We start from the raw sequence: 22,144 nt of genomic DNA on the forward strand, positions 1-22,144 counted from the left end.
ACTGGCCTTAAAAGTTGAGGCGCCCAAAAAGGGGTACGAATGTTTCACTCCTCAGGGAGAAACTCAGGGCTTTGAGTTCCCTCCCGATTGTGGGTCCCCACACCAGGGGGTGGGGTTTAGGGTAAGATTGTGTCTCAGTGTTTCCTACCTGCTTCAATGTGAGTTCCCTCGCTTGCTTGATGTGAAGCGGTTGTTCTGCCAGTTTTTAGTTTTTTTCAGAGGAAATTGTTCCATGTATAGCTGTAAATTCAGTGTGTCCATGGCAGGAGGTGAGTTCAGGATCTTCCTACATTGCCATCTTGAACTGGAACCTTGTCTTTTTGATACTAGCCATTCTAACAGGTACAAAGTGCTTTCTCATTATAGTTTTGATTTGCATTTCCCTGATGATTAATGATGTTGAGGATCTTTTCATGTACCTGTTGGCCATCTGTATGTCTTCTTTGAAAAAATGTCTATTCAGATCTTTTGCTCATTTTTTAATTGCATTATTTGTTTTTTGCTATTAAGTTTTATAAGTTCTTTATATACAGAACTTCCTTGACTTGCGATGGGGTTATGTCCTAGATAAACCCATCACAAATTGAAAACATCGTCAGTCGAAAATGCATTTAATACTCCTAACCTACTGAACTTCCTAGCTTAGCCTAAATGAGCTCAGAACACTTACATTAGCCTACAGTTGGGCAAAATCATCTAACACAAAGCCTATTTTATAACAAAGTGTTGAATGTCTCATGTATACTATACTGAAAGTGACAAAGAGAACAGTTGTGTGGGCACAGAATGGCTGTGTGTCAGCTGTGCACCCTCATGACCACGTGGCAGACTGGGAGCTGCAGCTGCCACTGCCCAGCATCATGAAAAAGGATCGTACTGCATGTCCCAAGCCCGGAAAAAGCAAAATTCAAAATTCAAAGTATGGTTTCTACTGAATGTGTATCACTTTCCCACCATTGTAAAGCAGAAATTATAAGTCAAACCATCGTAAATCGGAGACCATTTATATTTTGGATATTAGCCCCTTATCAGATATATGATTTGCAAATAGTTTCTCCCATTCAGTAGGTTGCCTTTTGATTTTGTTGATGGTTTCCTTTGCTGTGCAGAAGCTTTTTAGTGTATTATAGTACCACTTATTTATTTTTGCTTTTGGTGTCAGATTAAAAAGCTCATCACCAAGACATATGTCAAGGAGCTCACTGGCTATGTTCTCTCCTTGGAGTTTAATGGTTTCAGGTCTTACATTCAAGTCTTTAATCCATTTTGAGTTAATTCATCTGTGTGGTATAAGATGGTCCAGTTTTCCCAAGACCATTTATTGAACAGGCAGTCTTTTCCTCATTGTATATTCTTAGCTCCTTTGTCATAAATTGACCATATATGGATGGGTTTATTTCTGGGCTCTCTATTCTGTTGTATTGATCTATGTGTTTGCTTTTATGTTAATACTATGCTGTTTTAATTACTAATTAATTACTTTGTAACATAGTTCAAAATCAGGAAGCATGATGCCTCTAGCTTTGTTATTTCTCAAGAAAACTGTTTGTGTTGTTTTATATCCTGCCAAATAGCATCTGGCACATGATAGGCATTTAATAATTGTTTCATTAGTGGTTAGGTATCCTTTCAAGCTTCTCTTCAGTGTAAAGTCTCACCTTTGAAGAATTTGTTGGAATTATCAAAGAATACAAAGACCATTAACTACAAAATACTCACGTATTTATGAATTCATGACCAAATTAAATATGAACCTTATATAAAAAGAGGTGTGAGGGTTTTTTTCTTCCCCATCCCCCTATTCTCCTCTGAAGCAACTGAGTGACAAAAGTGCAAGGGTGTGTATTCTTGCTGTGTGACTTGCTCCTTCCTTTCTTCCCTCTATGCCTCCAGGCTTGCCCTGCATGGATGGGTTTCCTGCTCTGACTCTGGATTTCCAAGTGCCAGGTTCCTGAGGGACTGGAATTCAGTCCCTTCCTTCCCTCACCTGCCTGCCCTTCCCCCTGGGAGAGGGACCCCAGCCCTGGCCTGGCTCCCCCACAGCCTCCCCAGGTGGTGTAGCTGGGTGGCACCTGGGTCTGCTGGGCCCCCGAGTGGTGCAGACCGGCTCTGACAGAGCAGTTGGGAAGGGGCAGTGGGTCCCTGAGGGAAGAGCTGGCCCTGGTTGCTGGGGTCATTGTGTGGCCCGTCTCCTGTAGCTTCCTGCACCTCCTGGGCCACCTTCACTCTCTCTCCCCACCTGCCTGTCTGCATCCTCATCAATGGGCCAGATGGCTCAGCCCTGCAAGCTCATGGGGACCCATTTCCCCTCCTCTTGCTCTTTAGGACCTGGTCCTCACTCTCACCTAGAGTTCCTGGGAGGCCCCGTGGCCCCACCTCTGCCCCGCTTCCCCAGAGCAAAGGTCTTTCCCTTGGCCGCTTCCCTCCTGCCCCGGCCTATTGGCCCCCTCAGCCTTGCCCTGAAGCCATGGTCTACAGGCTCAGTGGAAGGGAGGCTGACCAGTCAGGAGAGGGCAGCACACGTCTGGCTGCCCAGCCAGCCACCCTGGAGAAGGACTTGGAGAGGAGGGAGCCATAGCCTTGAAGAAGTCTGGGGCTCAGACAACGTGGGTCACAGTCACTCTAGACCTGCCACCTCCTGCTCCTTCTCTTGACGAGGAGGTAACATCAAATCTCTAGGTCTCGGCACCACAGAATTGTTGCAGGTTTCCTGTTTCTGGGTGTGCTCTATCCCAGATGTAAGCCAGACTCATGGTGGTAGAGGCCATCCCAGGGCCCTGGAACCTAAAGCCAGCCCCACTTCCTAAAGCATCTTTCTCAGGCGAAGTGACTCCGGAGCTCTGAGCCCAGGAGCTCACTGTCTCACTGGCTCCACCCCTCATCAGAGAGACTCTGTCTTTCAAGTCTAAGAAGGGTGTGGGGGTGGAATATGGATCAGGTTTAGAAAGCAGGGAGAGGGTCAGTGTGGCCCAGCTTTTCCCCGTGGACTGACCTTGGTTTCGCTCCTGCTCAATTCTCCCGTTTTCTCCTTCCCTTTTTTCCCAAACCAGCACTAAGGTCATGTCCTGTGATCCTTCATTACAGGGACTCCTCGTCTCCAAGTCAAGGCCCTTTTACCTGACCTTTGACTCCTACCCCAATCCCCCCCAACACATTCACATCCTGTGCAGTCACCCTCTGAAGGTGAGGAGGATAACCTCATTCTCATGATGGGCAGAGCAAAGGTCCAATGCCATGTGGGAGCCCTGAGACCACCCCTTCCCCGCCCCCTGAAACCTCAATCCTTCATGCTGAAGGCGTGGGGCCAGTGCTGCCCCCAGAGCCCCCCAGCAGGGCCAGGGCATCCTCAGCCATAGCAGATGACAAGTTCTCTCTTGGCAGGCATTGGAATCAATTCTACAACCTAAACCTTTATCTCATCAACATGGGGGCCCCTGTTTAGCTTTATAAAGATGTAAGCTATACAGGGTCTTTTTCTGTTTTTCTTTCTTTGAGGGAAGAGAGGCTAAAGTGTTTTTGTTGGTGATGATTTTGTTTGTTGTTGTTGGGGTTTTTTTGCTAATTTTGCCCCACTCCATAAGAAGCCGTGCTAACCAGAGGCAGGGGAAGAACCCAGAGGAGCACGGGATTGCTGCGCCCAGACCCCATCACTCTCTTCTTTCTCCCCGTTCCAGCTGTTTCCTTTGGTTCCCAGCTCCAAATCTGAGTAGTGAAGGAGAGAGAAGTTCCTCATTGCACCAAGAGGCACTGCTGCTAGGACCAGAGCTCTGAACCACCTCTGCTGCCCTTTACCAGGCCTGGACGCCTACAAGCTGGAGGGAGGCTGGCAGCGTGCAAGCCTCCCAACTGTGGCTTCTGGCAGCTACAGCCCAGGATGTGGAAGCCTTGAGTCGGGCTCTGAAGGCTTAATTTCTACCCTGACTTCTCCAGTGGGTATCTGAGTAGGCTCCATGTGGAAATGCCCACAAAACATTTGCAACCCTCAAGTCCATTGGTGGAAAAACTTGGCAATAGAGGCAGGACACTCCCTGCGTGCACACTGCCGCTCAATGGGAGGGGGCTGCCTCCACAGACCAAGACACACAGCCTCATGGCTGGGAGAGTTTTCCCTGTACTCTACAGTTCTCCAGCCCAGAGACAAGATGCCAGAGCTCTCAGCTCTTTCCCTGTTCCCCACCTCCCAGCTGCTGTCTCCTGCCCTGCTTGGGCTGGGGACCTGTGCGGCGAGTCCCTGTTCTGATCCACAAGGCCCGTTGTCTCTTGCTGCGCTGTGTTGGCTGGTGAGAACAGCTCCGCCCTCAGGTTCCTGCTTATGTGGGTCCCCTTGTCCCTGGAGGGTGGAGGGGGCAATGCAGAAGAGCAGAGGGCAAGGGCAAGTAGGGACAACAGCAGCAGGGTCAGAAGAGGGCAGCAGCATCTCAGACCACAGCCGAGGAGGAAGACGGGGATGAGGAGGAGGCCGCTGAAGCGGACGGCGAGGAGGGACTGTTCCAGAACAGCCACCGCCGCTTGGGTTGCCGTTTCAGGTGGAGATGGTCCTCTTTCTCTCGCTCCTTCCGAGCCCGCTGGTAGTGATCTTCCTCCTTCAGGTACCAGACGGGCGGCCACCGGTGCTTCTCAAAATACTCTTGGTTTTCTGGAGCAGAACACAGTAGTGCTTGGTTAGAACGATGGCAGAAGAAGGGGAAAGAGAGCACTGGGACGTGGAGGGCGTCCAAGGGGGACCTGCAGGGCCTTCAGTCTGGCAGGAACACACCCGGTCCATGGGGGCCCTGCCTGCACAGAGCCCTGACTCAAGCTGCAGAGCTCCTAAAGAAAGTCAAACATGGGGCCTGCCCCGTGGCCTAGCGGTTAAGTGCGCGCTCCGCTGCTGGCGGCCCAGGTTCGGATCCCGGGCGTGAACCGATGCACCGCTTGTCAGGCCATGCTGTGGTGGCGTCCCATATAAAGTGGAGGAAGATGGACACAGATGTTAGCCCAGGGCCAGTCTTCCTCAGCAAAAAAAAAAAAAAAAAAAAGAGGAGGATTGGCATGGATGTTAGCTCAGGGCTGATCTTCCTCACAAAACAAAACAAAAGTCAAACGCCCAGCGAAGGAGGTGACAGTCAGTGCTGGGGAGGTACTTCTGCCTGTGTTGTGCTTCAAAGACAGAGGGAAGATCTCAAAGGGGCTTAGTGCATACTGGCAATAAACCAGGCTGAGGCCAAGAATGCGGGAGGGAGAACCGGCGAGCAAAGCTGCGGACAGGAAGGTCCTGGGCTGGGCTGGGGTGAGGGTAGAGGTATCTGGCAGAGCTGAGGATCTGAGGGAAAGACAGAAGGGAGGGCTGCAGGAGGACAAGAGCGGAAGGAAGGCTAGGCTGAGGGCGTTGGACTTATTCTGGAAGGTGCGGCTGGGGGTGGGGGATGCACACAAGGTTTGAAACCAGAGAAGTGATGCAATTGGAGCTACGCTTTAGAAGGAAAACACTAGAAGAGTGACAAGGAAAGAGTGGGGCCAGCACACTGGTGGCGCGCAGCGACACCCTGGTGGCAGGAGGAGGGTCCCAGCAGAGTGGAGGGCACCTGGGGAAAACCTCAAGAACACTGAGTGGCAGGAACTCGAGGGGCCAGCGACACCTGTGCCCGGAGCCCGGGCAGTCAGTCCCTGCTGGCCCCGGGACCTGAGACATTAATGAAGAGAGACAGAGCTGCGGGGACCCCTGAGGATATCTGGACCTGTGTTGTCCAAGCTGTGACTTGTGCCCTTTCCTAGGCTGTGAAATCAACGTAGTAGGTCACAAGCAGCATTAAAAACAATTTATATATTTTTCTATACGTGTACTGGGTCACAATATGAAATGCATTTCTTACTGTGGAGTACTATCCAAAACAATCTGAAAAACACCAACTCTAGCCCAGCATCCTCTTTGTACCTGTGAGAAACAGGTCCAGAGAGGCAGACTGAGTTGCCCGAGGCCCCCAGGTGCCCTGCCCTCCAGGCCAACGCTTTTCCTGCTCCCCACCCACAACGTCAAGTTAGGCCCAAGGATCTCTGCAGCCTCCAGGTGCTCTGGGGTGAAGTCGGAGATTTGGACCCAAGTTAAGGTCCCTTCAGCATGAAGGAGGAGCAGCAGGTCCTGTGGGGATGCACACCTGGGAACATGGACTTCATGTCTCGGGGGACGCTCACCTGGGGACATGGCCTTCATGTCTCGGGGGAACTTCCGGCACACGTTGTTGTAGTTGGTGCAGATGTGGTGGAGACACCAGTCCGCCAACTGGTATGCACAGTGGAACTGGGGACAGACAGAAGAGCATCTGTGCTGGAACCCCGAGGTGGGGTCTGCATAGACACCTACAGTCACCTTCAGAGCCAAAGCTTTGGAGAAGGTGGGCAAAGGCCCTGTGGTCATAAAGAGGTGATCCCACACAAAACTGAGGAGACAACAACTGCTGTGCTCCTTGGCACCACCACCACCACCATCACATCTCCTCTGTCCTGCTCTGACATCCACAGATACCCATAGCCCTCACTCATGGCTTCCTGCCACGTCCGCCCTCCTCAGATCATCCCCAGACGATGTCCTTCTCCTCCCAGTCAGGAGCCAAAGCAGTCTGCACTCAGGTGTTGATAGCTAGGCTAGGAGCAATGACTCTCCCAGGTGTGTGAATAAGCCTCAAATCTGCCCTGCTTCAACTTCATATACTCATCTTTAGTGGGAGAATTTCTGGTACTCTGAGGGCTAGTGTGGGAGATTTTGCTTGTTTGAGAATCAGAAGGTGAGCTGTTAATTTTAGATGGAGAGCCCTCAACATCCCTTAGATGACCTCAGGCAGGTGGCCACAATGTCTACACGGGAGACTGGGGCTCCCTCCCTGCCCGATGATTGCCTGAAGTCTCAGTCCCCTCCCCCAGGGCCAGGCCTTCCTCTTGTCATGTCAGGGTACATCCTCTGGCATGGAGGATGAGATGGGCTCTGCCCAATTGGAACCAAGTCTGACAACGCGTTCCCTTCCCACCTACCACCTCCCAGCCCTGCCCACTCTCTGCCAAGGGGCAGACAGAGCGCAAAGTTGAGAATGTTAGAGAGATTCCTTCCCCTCCCATAATACCTGAGCCAGTTCCAGGAACACAAGGACGTCCCCATCAATGTCCACCATCATCTGAGTTGCTTCCATCAGCCCAGTCACTGTGTACTGCTCTGTGACAGACACAGCCAGGAATCAGCTGAAGAACCACATGAGTGGACATGCACTCACTTATAGCCCCCAGTGGGGCCCGCTGCAGGGCAAAAAGAGATCAGGACTGGGGGCAAGTCCCAACAGGCCAGGAAAGGCCACAGGCGATTTAAATCTGCTCCCACCAGGGAAGAAACTGGGATTAGAGCAAGACTTCCCAGTGGAGTGGGGATTGGAAGTGAAGGAGGATATTAGAATCATCTAAGAGGATTTTTCAAGCTACACATGTTGGACCAAATAGTCTGATATACATAGGGTGAAAGCCCCCAGTGAAATCAGCCATTGATACTGATGGAGAGGGTATGAAGTCTCCGGTTTGCTGAGAACTACAAATTAGAACTATGGATTAAACCTGGTTGTTTGTATGAATTTAAATTTTGTAACGAATTGTGTGCTAACCTTGCATTCTGTGTTAAAACATCTATATTGAAGAAGTAAAACTCTCAGTCCTGAATTTTACCTGTATGAGTATGAACTCGTGAGGTATTTTATCTTTAAAAATATAAATATATTTCCCAGCTCAGTCCATGGAAACAATATCCCAGCAGCAATAAACATCCCTAATGCACAGACTGTAGCCTTGAAACACCATCTCCAACTATAAGAAACCAGGACTTCTTAGAGAAATGGCTGATTCCAGGTCTGGGGCAGGAAATGTACAGAAGAACCTGGAACATCTTGTCATCGCAGATAACCAGGAAGCTCAACAGCTCTGGGGCCCACCTGAAGAGACTTCTTCTGGCTGAAGGTGCAGCCCAGTGCCTGAGCTTCAGTACATAATTGCAATTAATTGAAACCAATCATATGCTCAAATCTAACAGTTCATAATAATACTTAAAAATTTTAAAAAACTAATTAGTCACCCTCAAAGGATGACAGGAAACAAATTTTTTTTTTTTTTGTGAGGAAGATCAGCCCTGAGCTAACATCCACGCTAATCCTCCTCTTTTTGCTGAGGAAGACCGGCTCTGAGCTAACATCTATTGCCAATCCTCCTCCTTCTCTCCCCGCCGCAAAGCCCCAGTAGATAGTTGTATGTCATCGTTGCACATCCTTCTAGTTCCTGTATGTGGGACACAGCCTCAGCATGGCCGGTGAAGCGGTGCCTCGGTGCGCGCCCGGGATCCGAACCCGGGCCGCCAGCAGCAGAGCGCGCGCACTTAACCGCTAAGCCACGGGGCCGGCCCCAAATTTATCTTGAAAACTGGTAAATAAAAGGAAAAGATGAAGCATACACCTGCCTTTCCTATATGAACTGTACCACTGGATAACCAAACAGTAGGTGAGGGAAAGTTTCCCCTTTTTAGAAGTATTCCAACCAATAAACAAAGAGGAAATGACTAAACTGGAATATTACCATTGCACAACACCTCATAAATTAACGGATCCAGGCAACGATACTCGATGACTGCTGACATCACAAAAAGAGACAAAAGCAGACAATCTATGCTTCTTGATGGAAAACAGAAACAACCTAAGAAGTAGTCTTACCAAAAGAACACTGAATGTGAATCTGATCTAGCCTGTAGATCCAACCACCAGGTCACAGGAAATATGATGCAGAAATCAAATCACAGGAAATATGATCTAGAAATGTGATCAACAAAAATCTAGATTTTCTAGAAGATTAGTGGATTTTTTCCAATAAATAAATTGCAAGGAAAAAAATTTTTTAATGGACAAGGTACCTATAGACTAAAAGAAACTTAAAAGATATATAAAAAATAAAACCACGCTATAGTGCTTAAGGATGCACATTTGGATGATAAAACTATTAAGAAGAGTAAGGAAGTGAGATCATAAAAAGTACCCTAAAAAAAAGAGTAACAGGCAGAGTGGTTCCTCCAGTGAAGGAGGAAGGACCTGTGATTGGGAGGGACAGGTAGAGGGCTTCTGTTGTGACCAGCAAGGTTCTAGCTCCTGATATGGGTCATTTTGCCTTATAATAACTCATTAAGCTAAACCTATGTTTCACGTACATGTGTTATATTTAACAATAAAAAAATTTTAAGTTTGAATTAATAACTTCATGGAAAGTATACCTCACAAAACATAAAGCATCACCAATTATATCATGCTCTGCATTTTCCACTGATCCTCAAAGTACATACACAAAACATTTTTTTATGTTTTCTAGCGTGTATGGTCATTTCATGGGAAAAGTCATTCAACATTATTTTCTGTAAGCCTTTCCACGCAGCAGTGCAATTTGACATTTTAATGGCTACCTTGTGAAATTTTAGCGGCTACCATGTGCGCTTAACCAATGCTGCTTATATGACTTGTTTCTGATTGCCTGCCATGGTGAAATAAACTTAGAGAAGCATCTGTATACATTTTTTTCCTTTGGGTCATTTCTTTGGAGATAGTCTTTCTACAGTTGAGTTACTCGGTCCAAGAGTTGGACCGTTTTATGTGCCCTGGGAAGACCACACCACTTTCCACAGACAGCCGTGGATGACACACTGTTTCAGCTGTCATCTTTGGAAGCCTCTCTCTGGCTCCTGCCCTAAAGCCCTCTGTGTCCCCAATTGGGGCCCCTGGACTCCCTCTCTAGGCTCAGCTCTTAGTATTCTGGTTCTGGTCAAGAATTTCTGCCTTCCTCCTATAACCAAGCCCCACCTTATAACTCATTTCTCACCATGGTATTGCTATTTCCCTCATATCTGAGTCCTAATCTTTACCATGTGCCCAGGGCCCCAGTGGCTCTGACACTGGGTGCTTCCCTGAACCTCAACTCAATATCTGAGGCCCTGCTCTCTGCCCCACGACCTGCCCAAGAATATTCACTCTGATATCAACACCAGTACCAGTACCAATGCTAACATCAACACAAGGCAAATGCCAATTCCAACACCAACACGAGCCGTCTGTCTGCCTGCATCGCCGCCCAGACCCCTGTCACCTGGATGGCCATTTCTCCTCTCCAGCCCCTTGGGCCCTGACTGCCCACCACTTGGTCTCCCTACTGCCTCAGTCCCTGCTCCGCCCGAGGGCCTCTGGGGTTGGTTCGTTCTAAAAGCTGAGCTCCAGCTCTTACAATTTTTAAAGGGATTAGGAGTGGCAGGTCACTGTTTGTTGTCTGTTTCTGGAAGAAGAAAAGTAAGTGAAGGTGGAAGAGAAGGAGCAGGAAGAGAAGAAGGAAAAGCAGAAGGAAAAGGAGAGGAGGCGGAGGAAGGAACCAAAGGTAGGGAAGCTGGAACTGCATTCTATTCTTCTTGACTTCTTGAGCTTGCCTGAGTAAAGCCACGCTGACAGGAACATCAGGCACTGGCATCGAGTGGAGACCGCTTTGTTGGACTGAAATAACCTTCGGAGAGAGCCCATAATGTGACTCCCGCAAGCGTCTCCCTCAACACGCTTCTTTACACCTCTGTCCTCACCCACACCCTGATACGCATCGACATATTTCACTTTTTGTAAACGTATTCCCTCAGTGCTGGCGGCCTGTGCCCTGGGAGGAGACAGGTGAGGGAAGAAATAATGACTCCTGAGGATTTCCCTGCCTTCTCCCGGGGAGGTCCCTGAGCACTCTGCTTAGTCACCTGTGAGGGCAACCAAGTGCGGCAGGCAGAGGCGGTTGGCCAGGATGATGAGCTTCATGTCGTCCAGGTCGGGGCTGGAGGTGAACATGCCAGTGTAGAGGTACTCCAGCACCGCCCTCATGCAGCTCTTGCTCGTGTAAGGAAACACCACCTGCAGCGGGAAGGAACAGAGCAGGCCGCAGCGAGGCCCAGCTTTAGGGAGAGTCCGTCAGTTCTGAGAAGCTCAAAAGGCCCTGGCCCACAGAGCTGGTCTCCCCCGGACAGGGAGCCCTCCCTGTGTTGCCCCTACACCAGCTCAGAAGCCCCCTAACGGCTCGTCTCCCAGAGCGACAACCTACGCTAAGCCCATTTGCTGACAGCACCAGCAAGCAGGGTTCTCATAGCTTTTAAAATGACCTGGAGGGGCTGACCCAGTGGCCCTACTCCTACCCCTGACCTTAGACCTAACCCTAATCCTACCCCTACACCTACCCCTGACCCTGACCATGACCATGACCCAAGGTGGTTAAAGTTTCACACACTCCACTGCAGCGGCCCAGGTTTGGGGGTTCAGATCCCGGGTGCAGACCTACACCACTAGTCAGCCATGCTGTCACGGCATCCCACATACAAAATAGAGGAAGACTGGCACAGATGTTAGCTCAGGGTCTGTCTTCCTCAGCAAAACAAGAGGAAGATTGGCAACAGATGTTAGCTCATGGTGAATCTATCTCAGCAAAAAAAAAAAAATTAAAAAATAAAAAATAAAAGGACCTGGATCTCACTGGCCTCATTCCAAAGCCATTCTGGCTTGGAGGATGCTTGAAAGAGCCCTTCTAGTCACCTAAACCTACCCCCTGGCCCCTCCTGGCCCTGCAGGGAGCAGTGCAACTGGGATACGGAAGGAGCAAAGCTGGCTGCTCGAAGCTGCTGCTGTGGGCCTCGGGGATCTCCTCAGAGCAGCACTGCAACAAAACTGCTCTCATCAGATGCAAGTCTCCCCAGCTGCACTGGAAATTGCCTGGGCTTTAAAGCTGGCTTCCAGGGCTGAAGAGAGCCCTGGGCCGGTGGCCCCTGGGACTCTGGACAGTTCTTCTCTCACACTTTGCATATTCAAATCCCAACCACCTTCCAGGATCAGAGACTGACTCAAAGCTCAACAACCCCACTTAGCCTTCTGCGGGGACTTCCTTCCCAGAAATTTTAGGAAACTCCTCTTCTGTGTTACAGGATGCTATGCTGCATCGTTCTTAGTCAGGTTTTCCATTAGAGTATTTGGTGAGCACTTACTAAGGGACCAGCGTGGAGGGGGCTGCTTGGCAGAAGTAAAAGACCTAGGTCCACACACTCAAAAGAATTCACAGACCATCTGGGAAAACTGTGTGTGGCCACTCCGAACTTTCAGCAGCTGCACAAAGTGGTACCTTGTTAACTGCAAGGATGAGTGATGGACAATTAAGGTTACAGGAGTTCAGAGAAAACGGAGGACACCAAGGCCCGTGGCCCGGGCTCCTTGCTTGGCTGGGAGAATGCAAAGGAAAGAATAGACTTAAGAGACTGTTTCTAAGGACACACTGATAGGCCCCTTCCAACTCTGCATTTCCAGTCCCAGTGACTGAGAAAGTGGCAGCATCAGGGAGAGAACAGGTGAACTGGAGTGGCCCTGATGAGAGGGAAAGGAGATTACACGAAGCATGTCTTTTATTGTCTGTGTTCTGCTGCTTTGACATCCGGGGCCTTGCTGACCCTAGAGCGACTGCCCCTCCCAGGGCTAGCCAATTCCTAGGGATAGTAAAGGACCCGCCTGAGGGCACGCCTTTCACATGCAAACCAACCAATCCAGAGCCCGCACCCCCACCACCTCCTTTATGGGGCTCGCACACTCCAGCCACTATCTCCCTGCCACGATCACCTCAGGGCCAGGTACCAGCTGACTCGGGACAGCCGCTATGCCCCAGGGCCCACTGAAATTATTCAAACCAGGCTGTCCTACACCTGCTTGCCCTGCCGGGATGTTCCTTCCCACGGAAACCACAGTAAAGGTTTGTCCACATTCTCCCTCCCTCTGCCTCCTGACCAACCCTGGTGCTTTCCTCTGCGGCTCCTCATGCTGTGCAAACCCCTCCTATTGAGATCTGTGAGTATAACAATCTATCTTTTCAATGGCAATCTTCTCCTGATCTCTTGGCTTCACCATACCTCACTAACAATAAAACCTACATTTTAAAACAGTGATGGATTCACTTTGAGACACACTGAATTTTTTCGAGTTGTTTCGCATGTGTCAGGAAGAAAGCAAGGTAGAATGTATAGAGCCAAGGAATCAGAAGTCTTGAGTTCAAGTCCTAACCTCTCCTTTCTACTTACACAACTTTACGCGAGTCACTTAACTTCTCAGGGCTTCAGTTTCCCTGTGTATAAAGTGGGAACACTACGTTATGTGTGAGAGGCATGCGTGAGGTGATATGAGATAATGTATTGAAAGTGCTTTCTAAAATATAAAGTTAAGATGTTGCTATATTTGCCTATCCTGGTATATTGTAAAATCCTTGGCTATGGGAACCATCTCATAAACTTCTCTTGGGCCCATCACTCAGGGATTAGCACATAGTCAGTGCTGAGGAAAGCACCATCAAATGACAGGTGCCTCAGACACAAAGGGTATAAGTCTCTCTCCTTCCCACCCATTCCCACCCTAGCCTTACCTCCCTGGTAGAACTCTCCACAAATGGACCCCCAAACATGGCAGCCATCCAGTCACAGCTGGAAATCAACAGAGGCTTGTGGGCGCTGATGGTGCCATCATCCAGGATGAAGGTCACATCTGTCCAGGAGAAGAGGCACCATGTGAGGATGTGGTGAAAGAATGGGAGACACCCAGCCCTAAGGGGCGACAGTGCACCCAAACAACCCGCTTCCTTCTGAAGCCACAAGCACTGGAGTGCTACGTGACCGAGCTCTCAGGCTTGGGGCACTAGGCTTCGGGAGCAGAGCAACCACACCTCCAGACACAGCAGCTGAGATGACTCGGAATGCTAATTGAACCAACTAGGACTCCTCAGAGGGCCACTTCGAGGGAACTCCCCTGCCCTCTGGCCGTGAGTCCCTAAGCACATTCCATACCTGAGAAGGTGCCTTTTGCCAAGCACTCCTTAACCCGGTTCGTCCGGCGAACGTGGAAGGCCTTGGTGATCTCCTGGTTCATGAAGGCCTCGTTGTTGAGAATGTTGGCCACCATCATGCGCAGATCAAAGACCTCGAGCAGCTCAGCAATGTGGGCGATGTGCATAAGGTCCCGTTCCTTCTCATCCAGCTCCCCTGTATACAGGTACTTGAGAACAGCCCGGAAGGGCCCCGGCTGGATGGAGTTGTCCATTTTTACCACCACCATCAGCCGGGATTTGTAGGTCAGTGGATCTTCTGCCATCTCTTCCTGGATGCTCACAAAAGCTCGGCTCCAGGAAGACAGCACTCGACCCCTCCCAGGCAGGTACCCTGTTCCATTGCCCCGTAAGATCCCATCACTGGTTGAGGCCCGGAGTCCAGCAGGACCAGATCCCCCGCCCTCCTCCACACTCTCACACACATCAAAGCTGGCTGCCCGAAGCAGGAAGTCCCGGCCATGGTGGTGGTGGTGGTGATGGTGGTGGTGTTGATCAGGGTGACCCCGGTGGTCCTCTGGGCAGGGGCCCCCTGGCCCTGAGGGGCCCCCCAGCTCCCCCTCACTCAGGTCCATGAGGAACAGGTCGTAGAACTTGGAGGAGGAGGTGGAGAGGTAGATCTTGTGGGCAAAGATGCGCACCCGCTCCTGCAGCACCAGGATGACATCCGCGCACAGCGGGTCCTCCAGGAGGTGGGCGGGGCACTCCTCGCTGCTGGAAGGGGGGTCGGGCACCACGATGATGGGGGGAGGTGGCTTAGGGGGCAGGAAGGGCGCCTGCAGCAGAGGCCGCTGCACGTTGCGGAGGTGGGACTTCCAGAACTGCAGGTGCCGGCGGGAGATGAGCGCTGCCCGGATGGCGTTGTCAAAGACGTCCTTGATGCCAAACTGGGCCACCACGCTGGTCTCATAGTAAGGGATGCCCAGCTCCTTGGCCACCTCCCGACCCTTTTCCGGAGGAAGGATCTCATTGGGCTTGATAGGTCTGGTAGGTTCAAGAAGGGAAACCACACTCATGTTGGTGATGGCGGGGGGTGCAGGGAGAAGCAGCGCTCCAGAGCCTGTCACTCTTCACCAGGCTGGAGAGTTTCTGCTCAGGGTCTGCGTCCCTGGCCCCACTCCTGCCCTGCTCATTTTCACTGAATCTCTGCCCTTTCTCTTCTGCCTGGCCAAATCCTACCAGTCCTTCAAGGCCCACTTCCAATCCCCTCTTCTTCCAGGAAGCCTTCCATGTCTGTGCCAGGCCCTGGTGATCTCCCCAGCTCAAAGCAGTCGTAGCACTACCTACCTCTCTAACAATTAGCATGCAATGTTCCACATCGGCTTTTAACATGTTCACATATTAAGTTCCTCTCCCAGCAAGATTATAAGCCCCTTTCACGCAAAGACTACCTCCTGCTCTCCTCTCCTCATGGCACTTAGCCCAGTATTGCCCATACAGTGTGTAACAGATGAATGAATGGATAAATGGATGGATGAGTGCATGAAAGAATGAGCACTCTTGTTGGCTCTCTACATGAGCTTGCTTCAAATGGAGGGAGAGATGTAAGGCTGGGTGGATTCCCTCAGGGCTGAGCAGTGAGCCGTGGAGACTTCCCTTCGTCTTTCTCCTTTCCCTCCCTCCATCTTCCTCCTTTCCCTCCCTAGGCACCAGCACCCCCTACCTAGCCAAGGGTCGTCTGGCCCTATTGACAGCCTCCAAGTCGGCGTAGCGCAGGTCCAGCTGGCAGCCCACCAAGATGACAGGTGCTCGGGGGCAGAAGTGCTTGATTTCTGGGTACCACATGGTCTTGACATGGTGGAGGGAATTGGGATTGGCAATGGAGAAGCACAGAACCACCACATCGGATCTGGGGGTGGGAGAGTGAGGTTATGGGCAGAGAAAGCAGCAGTAGGTTACCTGCCCCTGAAATGAGGGAGAGCCCACATACCCACCCCTACCCGCCCCCCACAGTCCCATATCTGTCCTGTGGATCTGCTCACACAAGCTTGCACAAAACATACAATAAGAGTACCCCTAATTTATGTCCTCTAATTTAACATTTTAGAGCTTTCAAAGACTCTCATTTTAACCTCATAGCTTCTTGTGAAGTAGAAATTACCATTTTTACCATCTCACGGCTCAGAAAAACTGTCTCATAACAGTTCTAAATGCTCAAAGTCACAGAGCTAGTAGGCAGCAGGGCTAGGACACCAACCAGGCCTCCTGAGTCCACACCGCCTCCTCTCACGGCCGGGCCACCTCCCCTGCCAGGCTCTGCCAGTGCTGTTTCCTCCCGGTTTACATTTCAGAGCTGCTCATTCCTTGGCTCCCTGCAGGCAGCCAGAGGCCATCCCTACCTCCCATAAGCAAAGCGGCGGTCTTTGTGGTGGTCTCCAAAAGTGTCCCAGAGGCGAAGGGAGACGCTGACATCATCTACCACGTCTCGGGAGCGTTCCAGCACCTGTGGAGTTGCGAATCAAGGCCAGCAGTTCTTAGGGTCCCTGCATGTCAGCTCAGGGTGGTGCCAGCTCACCCCCAGGGTCCCAGGCAGCATGGGGCTGGAGGGACAGAGCTAGGATGTCCCTCTGTGTGCCATGCACAACACCTTTAATCAGGGGCCATCTCTGTAGACTCAATAACAGGGCAGCCTCCCGCTGGCCAGAAGGGAAGAGCCTCTAAGAGGGCAGACTCTTACAGGTGTGGAAGGGATCTCTTAGGGAGCCTGCCCTTGTTCCAGCTTCACCTGCAAATCGTATGTTTACGAGCCTCTGATCTTTTGGTATTAGCTGGCAGCTTCTTTCCCCCTCTCAGCTCTCCAAAGCCCCCCACTCAATGCTCCCCATTATTGGGGGCTGTGACTGCACAAGACACTGTGCCCCAGCTCAGCCATGCAACCGACAAATAGGCAAGGACCCCTCCCCTGGGGAGGGCTCCTCTCAGACCTCCCTCCAGGGACTCCTTCCTCTTCAGCTGTCCCACCCTACCCCAGGGGAGGGGTCCGTGAGCTCAGCACAGGCCCCATTTGGCGACACCGAGCTACAGCTTGGGAAGAAGCCCAGATGCACAGCATGGACCCCCAGCCAGGCAGCCTTGCAAGCTTACCTCCTGGCATACCCGATACTGGTCGATGGCCCAAACCGTGGGCACATGGGTGGCAAGCAGCTGGTACTGGGTGAGGGTAGCATTGCAGGCCCGGGCACAGATGAGCCTGGTCTTGCCCACGGCGTTGTCCCCCACCACAACGCACTTGATGGTCTCTACGTTTGGCCTTTCATAATCCATGTCAGAATCCATTAATTGGGACCTGAGGGAGAGGAGAGAAGCTTCGCACACCAGCTTCCTGAGGGCCAGGGCCAGCAGCTCTCCTCAGCCAGGGCTGTCCCCTCTTCAAGCCTTGGATCAGAGAGGAGGAGAGAGGAGTAGCTTTCTGGGCAACAGCTGAGGCGGGAGCCCATTCAGGCCAAGAGGAGCAGCTCCACAGGAGGCGCCGCTTGTCCCCTTCCTGTTGCCACCATCCTCCAACTGGGCTTCTGCACGGGGGAGGCCTGTGAGAGGTCCCGAGGCGGAGCCTGCCCAGGGCCTCTCCCCACTCTCCCAGAAAGAGAACAGTCTGCCTGGGAAGCTCACTTATCATCCGCTCGCCTCCTCCCGCCAGCAGGGCTGTGGCAGCAGAACAACAAACAGCTGAGAGAAGCAGAGTGAGGCCAGGTCCCCACCCTTCCCAGCATGCCTGAGGGCAGGGCCACTTTAAAATTTAATGGACTTAGAGCTGGGCGCAGCTCTCCTGGCTTCCACCTTTGCCTCTCTCCCTCTCTGGTTGTGGATTTCCACGCCCCACCCTGCCTGTGGCTGTCCTCCAGCTCCAGCCCCCAGTCCCCTTTATGGAGATGCCAGAGTTTCTCCTCCCAGTCTCTCTGGGGTGGGGAGGAGAAACTGGGTGCACCTGAGTGGCCCACAGGCCTCCCCTCCCCTCCTCTGGGTCCGTCACGTACGTAGCCTGAGTGGTTCACTCAGTTGCAGGTCCAGTTCTGAGATGGCAGTGGGGGTAACCATGGGCCTGTGACAATACACTCCATGGCCAGTGGGCCTTCCCATCCCCTACCCAGGCCTGCCCTCCAAGCATCCTGCATACAGTCTCAGAAGAGTGAGACATGCCCCGCTTCTGCACTTCCCATTCCCAGTGGGGAGGATTTCAGGCTGGAAGCCCCCAGGCACCTGACACTTCTGGAAGGATGCTCGCTAAATTGACTGCCTGGGTAACAGCGTTGCTGGGGCGAGCAGGGGGTCAAACATGGGCCTGGATTCCTGGGCAAATGCTTGCCTCCGTTTCCTTCTGTGTTGGGCAGAGAGGAAGTGGTTTGTCCATCCACAGAGAAGGATGCCTCAACTTAACAAACAGAAGGCCCCTCTGCAGTCAAAATGTCATATCTGTGTTTAAAAAGCTGTCACTAGGAGGCCTGAGGGGGCTTTCACTGGCAGCCTCCCAGCTGGCATCCACCCTCCTGGAAGGGTTGAGGGGAAGGGGAAAGAGTAGGTGCAGGGCAAGCATTATAGGGAAGCTTGGTTTCACCAGGGTCGTTGGCCTGCCCTGCTCATATACCCTGTGTGCATGAAGTCAGCTAGGGGCTGGAGCAACCTGGAAGAATCCTTCCTAGACCAAGGAAGGCTGACCTCAGAAGAGTCCTGGAGGCTGCCCAGACGCCCTCACTGCTGAGCCATCCAGCCCAAGAGCCAGACCACCAGCAGCAAGAGAGCTGCTCCATTCCTGCCAGGCTGTGACTGGATGCCAGCATGCAGGAATGCAGAGCTGAAATATCCAAGTAACGGTGGCAACTGGGATTTGCGCGAGTGGATGCATCTCAGCAACCTAAGCAAAAAGTACAGCAAGGACTTTTCAATGAGACAAGCGCCCCCTCCTTCTCAGAATTTTACAGGATCAGGACCCTGAACAACAAGGGGTCTCCACGCAGGTCCCCATCCCAGTCTCCAGGGCAATTGGCTGCATGGTTCCTTCTCCCTCCTCCACCCCTCCTCGTCCTCCCCAACAGGCAACCATTATTCTAACCACCATCTTGCCTCCTCCCTGCTCTCTCTCCTGAGCTGAGGACCAACTGGGAATCCCACTTTGACAGTTCCTGGTCTCAAGTCAAGCAGCTGAGAGGATGTGTTGGCGCTGGGAGGAATCATCTGGGTTGTGGTTTCTGTTTTATCGATTGAAGAACAAAACAGATAGAATCCCAAATACAAATATGTACAGCTGTAGGAGAAAGAAAAAAACCCACTAGCCAATAGAACTTCTTTCTCAAATTTAGATTCTAGTGGCATGTAGGCATGTAGGCAAAAGGGGAGATGAGGAGGCGCAGAGGGGCATCAGTTCTTAAATCCAGGAGTATCTTGATGGCGAGGAGGCTGCCAGAACACCAGCAGAGCAGTGCCAGTCCAAGACCAGAGAGTTTACGACTAAAACACCCACACACACCTTATACACCTCTAGGGTTAAGTAGAGGACAGCCAACCAACAAGCAGAGCCATAGCACCGCTGCGAGTTGAGACAGCAGACCTGCCAGCTACTGCTTGGCTGAATGGCCCTCCCTATCCACTCCCCAGCTGCCCCTGCAGCCTCCTCTGCTTGTGCTTCGACTTCCTCCCTATTTTTATCATTCTCACCCACTCCACCCCTGTCCCAACTGCCTGACTGGCAAACTTCATTGTCATATTTAGGAAAGGGCAAATCACTTCACTTCTCTAGACATCAGTCTGCCCTTCTGAAAAATGGGTATGAGGGCTCTGGAAGAAAGTATCCTAAAGCTTGGTGAATTCATGCCAAGGGAGCCTAGGCTGAAAGGAGGTATTTGTCTTCTTATGTAATGTGGTATTATATAATGCTAGATTATATATCTCTATGTGTAATTCTCTCTCTCTTTAAGATACAGACTGGCCCAATTAAGCCAGGAGAACTCTTAGTCCAATCAGGCCTGTCTTAAACGAGGATCTTGTACAGAAGATAGCATGCCAGTGCCAACAGTAATGTAATTTTTGCTCTAGAATATTGCTACTTTACCTGTATCATTGCTAATGTATGACGATATGACCCATTCAACGAGCTTCTTAACTTCCCCTTTCCTTCTGGCACTCTCCTTCAATGACTCTAGACTATTCTGCACAATTGCCTCATCCCCATTCCTTCTGAGCCTCCTGACTAACCTCCATATACTATGGCTTCCTTGCCACCCTGCTCTGGATATCACAATGCCCAAAACACTCCACTCGCTCAATGATCCCAGAGTCACCTAGATGCTCACTCCCCACCCCATCCCATGATCCCTGTCCCCCTCTCCAAAAAGAGTCTCCTGCTCACTGCTCTCCCAGCTCTTTGTACTCAGGCCAGGTGAAAATGCAAGGCGTGCTCAGATTAGCTACAACGCTCACAGGCTCCAAGTCCCACCCCCACACCCCTACACACACTCTTTGCAGAGCCCAGAAAAGCCCCCCTTTCCCTCCCACAGCTGATCCGAGGCTTGTTCATCTGTAGCTGCCCTAGTCTGGTTGTCAAGGAAACGACAGAATCTCCCTGGGAGCCTGGCTTGTCTCCTAGCAACCAATATCCCACATCCTGCATCTTACAAAATGCAAAAGGGAGGAATATCCTGAAAATGAAGGTAAAAATCAAGGAGGATGGATTGGGAAGAGAAGGGAGAATCGCGAAGAGAAGAGCAGAGGGGGTGGCCTCCGAATTAAAGGAGGCTCCCACGGGGTCGCTGACATTGTAATACAGGGAAAAGCAGAGAGATGAATTCCCCTGCAGAACCACTGAACAGCAAGGCCCAAAGGGAACTTGAATGGTCATATTAACAAAAAATATAAGCCTGAATACAGAATAAGCCTTCTCAAACCTAAAATGCGGAAATATCAACAAACAACGCTAAGGATTTCTCCCAGCAGTTTGCCAGAACTCAGGTGCACAGACTGCAGTGGAGTTGGGTTGAAAGAAACGTCTCCGGAACAGCGAGCAAAACACCCAAATTCCATTGGTTTATAACAGAAACACTTCCACCACTCTGGACCTTTTTTCCTCACACGCTGCTCTGCACACACACACAATTAAAACTAAAATTAAAAAATGGGTAAGGGGAAGGGCGACGACACGCAAGGCAATCAAGTCATCTTCCTTTCCCTAGAAAAAGCCGGAAAAGGTTAGTCCCCCCCGCGCTGAGAGCCCAACAGCCTAAGCTATAGCCAAGGGGAGAGCGAGAGCCGAGGGGAAGTCAGGAGGGGCGAAGACAGGGCCCGGGAGGGCGCAGGAGGAGAAGCGGCGCGTTTTCAGAGGCTGTTTGTAACCCGGCCATAATAGAAATTAATCATTTACTTACACCACTACATGTGACGGGGTAATTTCTAGTGTAAGGAACACATCTCTTGCCGCTAAGCACGTTCATTTTAGTGGAATGTCTGGGGTCACTCCGCGCGTGCAAGTAAGGACGATGCCGGCGCCGCCCCGCTGCTGCTGCTGCTGCTACAGGCTCCGGGCCCGGGTCGCGTTAGATCAGAAACTCTGACAAGGCAGCCCAGGCCGGACGGCGGGCCGGGAGCGGCCGCGCGCGCGGCACTGCAGCCGTTGCCTCTTCCGGATCAGCATCTCCCCGCGCCCCAGGCGCCCAGTGTCATGGAGTCGGGCTGCGCGCGGCCGCGCCGACCTCGGGCGGCTGGGCCGCGGCGCCACAGCCGGTCCTCTGGCTGCGGAGGCTGGAGGCGGCGCGCAGGAGCGGAGCAGAGGGGCGAGGCTGCCGCTGCTCCGCGCCGGGCCGCTCCGAAGGCGCGGCTGCCAAGACGCCTAGCGCTGCAGTCCCAGAGACTGCTGGCGACCTCCTTTTTTCATTCACAAAAAAAGGAAAGGAAAAAAAACGAAAAAAGGGAGGAAAAAAAGAGGGGGAAACAATCGCATCCAGGCCGGCTGCCGTGACAGGCACCGCCCACCGCGGCGCTCGGTTGGTGGAAAGGGGTCTGGGGACGGGGAAGGGGCGGGGTAAGAAGGGGATTGGGCGCCCCGGCGGCCCCGCCCCGCGGCGCCTCGCGCTCCCTCCCTCCCGCACCCACTCCCTCCCGGAGGGACGCTGCGGGGAGGGAGGGTCTCGCCTCACCACCGCTTGCAGGTGGTGTCCCTCTACCTGGCGAGGCGCAAAACCTCGCTGGATTCCCACGGGGTTTTCCCCCTTCCTCCGGGAGGCTGAGAAAGAACTCTGAGAGGTATCCTGGTCGG

The 22,144-nt window shown here is 51.9% G+C and overlaps 1 protein-coding gene across 5 annotated transcripts in view; it reads right to left on the reverse strand.

Moving 5' to 3' along the window:
• Nucleotides 1–1,705: 1,705 nt before the first annotated feature.
• RHOBTB2 (Rho related BTB domain containing 2) overlaps nucleotides 1,706–22,144 on the reverse strand; it is a 31,255-nt gene continuing 10,816 nt past the window's right edge. For 3 of the 5 annotated variants that reach the window (XM_058550530.1, XM_058550527.1, XM_058550528.1), the window contains 9 exons: nucleotides 16,990–17,191; nucleotides 16,245–16,348; nucleotides 15,569–15,754; nucleotides 13,868–14,889; nucleotides 13,450–13,568; nucleotides 10,766–10,916; nucleotides 7,095–7,183; nucleotides 6,172–6,277; nucleotides 1,706–4,636 (listed from right to left, as the gene is read on the reverse strand). In XM_058550530.1, the coding sequence (XP_058406513.1) occupies nucleotides 4,419–4,636; nucleotides 6,172–6,277; nucleotides 7,095–7,183; nucleotides 10,766–10,916; nucleotides 13,450–13,568; nucleotides 13,868–14,889; nucleotides 15,569–15,754; nucleotides 16,245–16,348; nucleotides 16,990–17,181 (2,187 nt within the window). In that variant the 5' untranslated portion in view covers nucleotides 17,182–17,191 and the 3' untranslated portion in view covers nucleotides 1,706–4,418. Of the gene's footprint in view, nucleotides 4,637–6,171; nucleotides 6,278–7,094; nucleotides 7,184–8,711; nucleotides 8,808–10,765; nucleotides 10,917–13,449; nucleotides 13,569–13,867; nucleotides 14,890–15,568; nucleotides 15,755–16,244; nucleotides 16,349–16,989; nucleotides 17,192–21,257; nucleotides 21,814–22,144 lie in introns of those variants that run through there. The other 2 variants (XM_058550529.1, XR_009221574.1) reach the window with 2 other exon arrangements.

Source organism: Diceros bicornis, chromosome 11, assembly GCF_020826845.1.
Source record: "Diceros bicornis minor isolate mBicDic1 chromosome 11, mDicBic1.mat.cur, whole genome shotgun sequence".
NCBI lineage: Eukaryota > Metazoa > Chordata > Mammalia > Perissodactyla > Rhinocerotidae > Diceros > Diceros bicornis.